The sequence below is a fragment of the Malaya genurostris genome, chromosome 2 (genome assembly GCF_030247185.1).
Source record: "Malaya genurostris strain Urasoe2022 chromosome 2, Malgen_1.1, whole genome shotgun sequence".
Classification (NCBI taxonomy): domain Eukaryota; kingdom Metazoa; phylum Arthropoda; class Insecta; order Diptera; family Culicidae; genus Malaya; species Malaya genurostris.
In genome coordinates, this window is record NC_080571.1 from 161464824 (window position 1) to 161473976 (window position 9153).

The 9153-nt window shown below is 38.0% G+C and overlaps 1 protein-coding gene across 1 annotated transcript; it reads right to left on the minus strand.

Annotated features, from left to right (window-relative positions):
- Positions 1-2796: 2796 nt before the first annotated feature.
- Positions 2797-8231, minus strand: LOC131431448 (uncharacterized protein K02A2.6-like). The gene is made up of 3 exons (XM_058597169.1): positions 7965-8231; positions 5368-7029; positions 2797-5275 (listed from the first exon to the last, which is right to left on the minus strand). The coding sequence occupies exons 1-3, from the start codon at positions 7973-7975 to the stop codon at positions 2968-2970; spliced, it is 3981 nt and encodes a 1326-aa protein (XP_058453152.1). The 5' UTR covers positions 7976-8231; the 3' UTR covers positions 2797-2967.
- Between the last annotated feature and the right edge of the window lie 922 nt (positions 8232-9153).

Below are 9153 nucleotides of genomic sequence, written 5' to 3' on the forward strand. Positions count from 1 at the left end.
TGGTTGAGAATAGCACCCAATCTTTGGATACTTCTGTATGTTATTATTTTTCTCAAATAGAATATGTTGAATACTTTAGTTAATAAAGCTGCAAAAATTAATTATTCAAAATTGAGTGTTTTAGAAAAATATTATTAAGCTGTTTCAACTAAACGTTTTCTTCAAAACAAACATCTGATCAAAATGAATCCAGAGCTATATTTTTGACCGATATAACATTTGTCTAAGTGTTTTCAAATGATAAATAATTACATGTTATAAGGGGAGAAAGTTTTCAGAATGAACAATTATCTCTACTGGCAACAGTGATCGCGAGGCTTTTATTATTTACAGCAGGGAGAAACCGGAATAAGAAGAGAAATATTTTTCTGGAAAAAGAAGCCAGTTTTCTGGCCCTGTCCTAGGTAAGGAAGGGCGATCTATATTAGTTTCGCCCTTCTTTGAAAACCAGCTGAAGTCAGAAACAGATTTTTCCATTAATAGTACACTCAAAAAATAAATCACATTAGTTTTATGGGATTACTCACGTAAATGCAGAGCTTCATTTATATTTGATATTCTACGTGATGTCTATGAATAACATCTGGAAACCAAGTACAAGCTATGTGATTTTCACATAATCTTCAAATGGAGAGTCCCATGATCGAAGTTTAAGTGAATTTGCTCTATGAAAATTTCAAATCTCAAAATGGCTGACATGTTAGTGGCAGGCTTGAACATAATGCATTCGTTATTGGAAGTTTTTAAAGGTAAGTAAAGTTTCAAAACAGCCCTGACCTGGAAGGATTCTTAGTGTCAGTAGGATCCATAGTACTAGCCATGCAATGATTATGTACAATAAGAATCGGCTGCGAAGTCTGTTGAAACAGAAAAGCCAAATTCCACGAAACGAATGTAATGCCCGGACTTTGCTTCTACAGTTTCAAAACTAGTGTAGTACTCAATATACAATTTTGCGCTTAGTTTTAGTAGAATGCGATATTTGCTTGTTCGAGCTCTTGATCTCCGGAAATATTTAGAACCAACAGCATACGAAAATATTTTCGATCTTATAATTTCCGGAAGAAAACAAAATGTAATTCAAGTTTGAAGTAAGAATTTTTGATTAATTGATTTATATTTTCTGAAATCATAAATAGAAAAACTTCTGTCGGTACCGCCGACCCTATTGTTTACAAAGGAATTAACTACAAAATAGGACAGTTTGTCATAATTTTTTTATTGGATCAAGCTGTACTCTATGAAATCAGAGATTTTATCGTTAGATGAAATATTTCACTTGATTTTGCAATTATGGGTAGTCATTGGTCAAAATGAGCACTATGTCGCGATTGAAACATCAGGTTCATTATTACTGGTATTGATTATTTTAATCGACGACCAACAATAGTTTTAAATGTAGATAATAAGTTTATACTTAGAGTTAAGTATAAGTTTAATTTCATTGAGTTACTATTCGTTAAGGTTGATGATGTAACCATTAATATGTAAATAGATGTAAAATAACAAGCGATCCGTTAGAAATGCATTCTGCAAATAAATGCCTTTTTAAGTTTTAACTGAGTTTTATATACTATACAATCATGTACCATTTCATGTAATTATTATGTGATTTTCCTATGCTTAATAAAGATGTTTAAGTCATATAACTATTACGTGAAGTTCTGTTAAAACATATGAAAATCACGTTGTATCCAACGGACAAGTGATATATTATTTACCTATTGAATAAGATGCATGATATATGAACAATCAGATACAATTCATTTATCTACCCCATAGAATTTATGTGAAAAGTTGGGTGGATGGGATTCATGTATGTTTTCAAGTAGAATTAACGTGATTTCTTCTTTGAGTGTATAACTCTGCGTGTAAACAGAGTTGCCAGGATATTTTTTCAAAAACCTACCAATACTCAAACATTTATCTGGGTTTGTCTGGGTTTCAGGAATTGACATATTGTCGCAAAACTGAAATGTAGAGGCGCTGCTTGTTAAGAGATGATACTTTCAGCAAGAGCTGTCAAATCGGTAAGAAAATTTCTAACCTTTTCTACAATTTCTTATGAATACGGGCAACTTCATTTGAAAAATCATACACTCAAATAAAAACACGCTTAAAAATAGTTACTCAAAAATGAGTAAGATCTCACTCATCTACAGAAAAAGTGGAACAACTCTAATTTAGAGTAACTCCGAAGTTACTCAAATTTGAGTTCTTCCACTGGAAACGATATTTGGGTAAAATCTACTCATTTACTGAGTAATACTTTATTTGTACATGTACCAAAAATAGAGTAACTATTACTCAAATTTTGAGTGAAATTTTATTTCACATATACCAAATTTGCAAAAAAATTGCTCCTTTTCTAAGTGTATTGTAAGTAATAGTGTAAATATTAAGTAATTGAACTCAATACTATATCAAGTGGTGGTTGCTTGGAGTAGTGTGTCAATCGCAAATTAACATACATGTCAGTTATGCTCAGGCACCAATCATTCATTTATTCCTCAGAAATGACATTTGAGCATATTCGGTTTCATTCTAAAGCACAACACGGAGTTTATCATTCCGGTTTTTGCAGACACAACACCGTTTGTGTTGAGCGACTCACCCTCGAAATACGCGATCTCACTAACAAAATATACAACCTGTTGTTACAAATGGTTATTACAACTTTTAGACTGATCTTGCGAATAGTAACAAAAAAAAACGAGTTAATGCGTTAAACTCAAATTTAGAGTAGGAGTTACTCAATATCATTGATGATAACTGTTAAGTTTCGTTTCCGGTTAAATAAAAGACGTGTTGTTTGCTTGCTGGTCGATACAAAAGTCCCCTTTATTATTTCTCTCTCGTACATCTCGGAATTACTCTGTCCTCTCTTTCGTAAGTTTGCTCTCGCTTGGAGGTGGATGCTACACTGTTAATTATTTCTAACACTTGATCACTACACTCCTCCTTCTTTCATTGGTCTTGAACTCTAACTGATCCTAGCTGATAATCGTTCAAATATTTCGGTCGGTTACTGATTCGTGAAGGTCGTTGAATTGTTTCCTCAGGTACTGAAGCTTGTTGTGGTTCGATGATTTCTGTCACTGTTGATTCGCGATTGTTTAGAGCTGGTAATTTGTCAGTTCCTCCTAATTCCTCGCCAAGTGGTGCCATTAGTGGTTTCAAGTGAGCTACATTCCGATGAAACAGCTTCCCAGTTTCATTTGACCGAAGTGTGCAATCCGTTCCTGATCGCGTTGTAATGGTGAATTCCTCTGGGCTGAAGTTAGCTGAAAGTTTATTTGCCTTTTGCATTCTTTTTGCCACTACTTTATCTCCTTCCTTAAGTGTGCAATGTTTGGCACCTCGATGTTGATCAGAGTATTCGGCTTCTTTCAGCTTCTTTTCCCGATCACGATCCTGTATCTCTTCCGTCATTTTCATTCCAATTCGAGGAAGTGCAGGCAGTTTGTCTCTAAGGACTCTTCCAAACATTAATGCCGAAGGAGCTACCCCAGTTGTTGAGTGTGGCGTTGAATTGTACATTAACAGGTACATTCTTAGTTCCCATTTCCAATCGGATTTATTCGATTCCTGACTAATTTGCAAACGTTTTTTCAAAGAGCGATTTGCACGTTCTACTTCACCATTGGCCTGAGGCCAGTATGGTGTTGTGCGACACATTTCGATTCCGTAATCTTTGCAAAATTGTTGCAGTGACTCGCTCACGAATTGCGGGCCATTATCGCACTTTATCGATTCTGGAATGCCGTATCTACAGAATGTTTCATGTAATGCCTCAATAGTCAGTTTGGCAGTAGTTTCCCTCATTATAATCACTTCTACAAATCGACTATAATAATCAATAAGCACTAACAAATTGTGACCGGACGGAAGGGGTCCCATGAAGTCTACAGCAATATGAGTCCATGGCTTATCCGGCATTTGAGTTCTAGTCATAAATTCCGGTGCTGCTGTCGCAGATACCAACGTGCATTCTTTACAGATTCTGACGAATTTTTCAGCCATTTTATCTAGACCAGGCCACCATACCTTTTGCCGCAGGCGACGTTTCATAACTTCAATGCCTGGATGACCCTCGTGAGCTACTTCTAATATTCTAGGCTGCAAACAAACAGGAACAACTAGTCTATCACCCCGCAAAACGATTGAGTCTGATTGGCAAAGTTCAGTTTGGTATGGTTTGAATGGTTTAGCTCTATCGGTCCACTCTCCCCCTTTTAACGCTTCGATAACTTGAGATATGGTTATATCCTTATCCGATTCTTGGCGCATTTCTTCTAATGTAATTGCCTGTGGAGTGGTTACTTCCGATAAAAGTAAAATGTGATGTTCACCATCTACATCGAACTGTTCTGGTCTTGAAGGAGACAGCCTCGATAAGGCATCTGCGATGTTCGTTATTCCCGGTTCGTAAACAATGCGATAACTGTACGATTGAAGACGTAAGACCCAGCGTTCGATCCGAGCACATGGCTTCGAACGTGGACTAAACAGGAACTCGAGAGGTTTGCAATCTGTAACCAATTTAAATTTCACACCTTGAAGGTATATGCGAAAACGGTCCACAGCCCACACCAGAGCCAAGGCCTCACGTTCCGTTTGGAAGTATTTGCGTTCCAAATCTGTTAGCGATTTGCTAGCATATGCAATAACTCTCTTCACGCCTTGCGAATTTTCCTGCATTAGCACTGCACCTAAACCTGAAGGACTCGCATCGGCTACTAATATTGTTGAGTCCCGTGGATCAAAGAAGCCTAAGTTTTCAATTTTAAGAACAGCTTTTTTGATCCCTTCAAAAGCAGATTGATGAGTTTTGGTCCACTCAAACTTCTTATTGCCTCTTAACATATTCCGAAGTGGGTCAGTTTTGGTTGCCAGATCCGGAATAAACCTACCTACATAAGTAATCAATCCTAAAAAGCTCCTTAATTCTGCTATGTTTGACGGTATACGAAATTGCTTGATAGCTGAAATTCTGCTCTCAACTGGTCTGATACCCTCAACTGACAACTCATGCCCTAAACATTCAAGCTTTTCAACATTGAACTGGCACTTGTCCCAATTCAATAGAACGTTGTACTCTTTAAACCGTTTCAGCAAATCGTTCAAGCGTTGATCGTGTTCGGTTTGAGTTTTCCCTACTACTACTACATCATCGAGATATACCATCACGCCGTCAAGTCCCGCAACGATTGTATCCATCACTTTTTGAAACAGTTCTGGCGCGCAGCTGACGCCAAACATGAGGCGTTTATATCTATGAGAACAAAATATCGAATAATACCAATACTCATAGTCGAATCCATTTATTTCAAAAGTAATAACATTTAATAAACAAAATCACTTTACCTGAAAAGTCCATATTTCGTAATGAACGTTGTAATACCTCGTGATGCCTCGGATATCTCTACCTGATGATAGGCATCCTTCACGTCCAGCTTCGAAAATTTGACTGCTCCTTTGACACTGCTCAACAGTTCCTCAATCAGAGGAAATGGGTGAGTTTCACGAAGTACTGCTGTATTAGCCTTCCGCATGTCTACGCAAAGCCGTAGATCTCCATTTGCCTTGATTATCGGCACGACCGGTGAAACCCACGGTGAAGGTCCTTTTACTCTTTCAATAATATCCGTCTCCAGCAAATATTTCAATTTTTTGAAAATTCGCTCTTCCAAGGTGATGGGTGCGCGCCTGTATGCTTGCTGTATAGGCTGAACGTTCTTATCGACTGGAATTTCCACCACAACGTCTTTCATCTTGGGGAAAACAGTCCTGGCGATGTCTTGAACTGCAGCCACATCGAAGCCTATCTTTAGTACTTTGAGTAGTTCGGCGGTTTCCTCTCCCAACAGACTCCGTTGTCCTTGTTCTACTACATAAAATTTGGCCTCCGTTTTGTTTTCCCCAGCCTGAATCGTCGCCCAAAACATACAGATGATCTTCATCGGTTCAACAGTCGCATATGCAATTAGTTTCCGATCAGCCACCTCGCTCAGATTTTTAACAGAAATCCCAGCATTTTGTGCTAGCCTCCAAGATGATTCGCTAATGATATTTGCATCGGCACCAGAGTCAATAATCATAGGAATTTTGATTCCACCCACAATAAAATCGAACTCATTTTTGCCCATCGCGTAAAATATCTTCTCAGATTTGTCCTCGCTCGAAATAACTCTGATCTTTTTAGCCCCAGTTTGTGATTGATCGGAATTTGTTGGGCGTTTGAGACAACGGACCGCAAAGTGTCCTATCTGTCCACATTTGGCGCACTTCGCGTTTCGTGCTTTGCATCTTTCATCGCCTTTAAGATGACCGCGTAAGCCGCAAGCAAAACAATTTCTGTCTGTTCTTGGTTGTATACTACCACGTGAGAATTTCGTCGGTTGATACGTTCGTTTGAATACCTTGTTGACAGATCCCGTTGAACCTCCCTCGCCTTGACTACGATCAATCTCCTTCACCTGAATCTGTACGTCTGCTAGTGTTGTACCAAGTGAAACAATTTCTTCGAGAGACATATCTTTTGCCAAAATTCTACTTTTTAACTCAGTTGATTTGCAAGCTTCAACAATTTGTTCAATGATTCTATCATCAATTTCCCTTGAGTCATATCGATCAAATTCCGAACGTTTTGCTTGGATGCGCAAACGCAAAACAAAATCAGCAAATCTTTCTTCTGCACCTTGCACGATTTGCCGGAACAGATGGCGTTCGTAATTTCTCCTACGCATTGGTTCGAAGTGTGCATCCAGTTTTTGTACTGCCACATCATAATATGGAGGGTCAGTCACAACATGAGGGACATCACCTACCCCTGGCAGATGATCAAAAATCTCTTGGATCTCACGTCCCGCCAAATGAAGCAACTGCGACCGTTTCTCCCACTGTGAAACAATCCCAAAAGCATCAAAATATCGCTCTAATTCTCGCTTCCATTTTTGCCACTCTATAGGCAAACTCGATCTATCAGCCACCATCACGAACGGTTTGATACGCTGCATCGCATCCATCCTAAACAAGAGAGATAAAACATTTTTCCAAATTCAATCTCTGAATCATGAACAATACAAAGAAAATAGAAATTATCGTCTCAAAACCTCCATACAATATTTCTGTTATCAAAATTTTATCGCTGTACAAAATTATTCCATTCAGATTATTGTTCCCGTTACATTTTTCCGTACTGCAAACAACACGGTGTACCACACATGAGAGTTTACCAACTGCTCTTCCAAACATTTGTTAGCATTATGCTCACACAAAACCAAAATTATCATTTATTCTCTTCCCACATCGCTGCCACCGTGTGTTTCATAAAAGAATTTCTCAGGCACTCTCCCGGATGGCTGCGCTCACATTTTAAATTCCAATAAGACACCCAGTTGTCATATTATTTCCTTTTGATTTAGCATTCCGTTGCTAAGATCCTCTCTTTCTGCACACCGTTGCAGCAAAACATCATTCTCACTCTAGCACACAGTTGCAGCAAACATCATTCTCACTCTGGCACACAGTTGCCATGGTCTTTCTTTTTGGCACCCCGTTGTCATGACCATCTTCTCTCTGCACACAGTTGCATCACACATAATTCTTGGCAAACGGTTGCCTTGCTCTTTCTCACACTGACACACAGTCATTGTTATCCTTTTCTGTTTTTTTTTTTTTTTTTCCCCCCCCCCGGCACACCGTTGCCGAAGTTATCTGAATTTCCATACTTTGAAACCCATTGCCGTTTACTTGGCAAACACTTATATAGTCACATTTTGTTTTGAAAATCATAACTATTTTTCCCTTTCATATATTCCAGCAAAACTCTCACAAACTGTTACATAAACCTAGAGTGGTCAGCCACTTTCAGAATTTCACATATTTTTCTGCACCTGTCCACCATTTTGAATATTGCATCATCCCAAAATCTATTTTCAATCGTGATTTTTTTCTTTTACCTGTGTTGCATTTTGTCGAAATTTCCACAGAATCACTCGTGCAACACTTTAATTATCTTGCACACGATCACAATTTACTCTCGTCGCCAAATGTTAAGTTTCGTTTCCGGTTAAATAAAAGACGTGTTGTTTGCTTGCTGGTCGATACAAAAGTCCCCTTTATTATTTCTCTCTCGTACATCTCGGAATTACTCTGTCCTCTCTTTCGTAAGTTTGCTCTCGCTTGGAGGTGGATGCTACACTGTTAATTATTTCTAACACTTGATCACTACAATAACTACTCAATTTTTGACGTTTCCATGTATCATTTGAATATGAGTAACTAGTACTCAAACTTTGAGTAACTTTTTCTAAGCGTGTAGAATGGTTTCAAATGTCAAATTGAATATTTTACGTGACGAAAATGAATGTTATACGAACATCCCCTAAAATAAATAGAGTCATCACATAAGGTTTACGTGAATTGACCAAACGTCAAACAATCTACGTGAATTTCCAGTGTAAAAAACTCGATTTTGAAAATGGCGAGCAGTGGCCCTCGAAGTGTAAGTAGTGTAAATATTTGCGAGTTATTTAATTACAATTTTTTACTCCATCGACCATTCCAGTATGAAAGTTTTCATGTGTTTAACTGGACCGAGTGCCTGCGTGAGTCCGGAAGTTTACCCGCTCCTGCCGAATGCTTCAAACAGGCCGTCGGTGTGAAGCTAGAGACACTGGAACCATGTAATGCGACTTCAACCTGCATCGGTAGTGTTGTGGGAGTTCTTGGATCTTGACTGCGGCTTCGGTTGGATGGCAGTGACAACATAAACGATTCCTGGAGGCTTGTCAATTTGAGATACCACGACGTTATTAGTTGCTTTTTAAGCCATTATAATTGTATGACAATTTTTTGATATAAATGTTTTATATTTCATGGCATTTTTCATTTCATAGATTTATATCAAGATCTGGCATCTCCCTTTCGACTTCAACCAATATATAAAATAGTAATTTTCTGGTATCTAAATTTGATACGAACTGATAGATGAATGTGAAATGAACAGTACATTACATTTTACCTATGAAACACGTATCTTTTACTGGATTATGTATAAAACAGCTTTTAAATGCCAGTCCATTAAAACCTACGTGAAATGATGAGTAGAAAATGTAAGTAAGTGTTACTACTTTGTAAAATAATTTC

Coding starts and splice junctions, on each gene's coding strand:
- LOC131431448 (XM_058597169.1), bottom strand. Junction 5,276..5,367: donor ACGAAATATGGACTTTTCAG/GTAAAGTGATTT, acceptor TTGTTCTCATAG/ATATAAACGCCTCATGTTTG.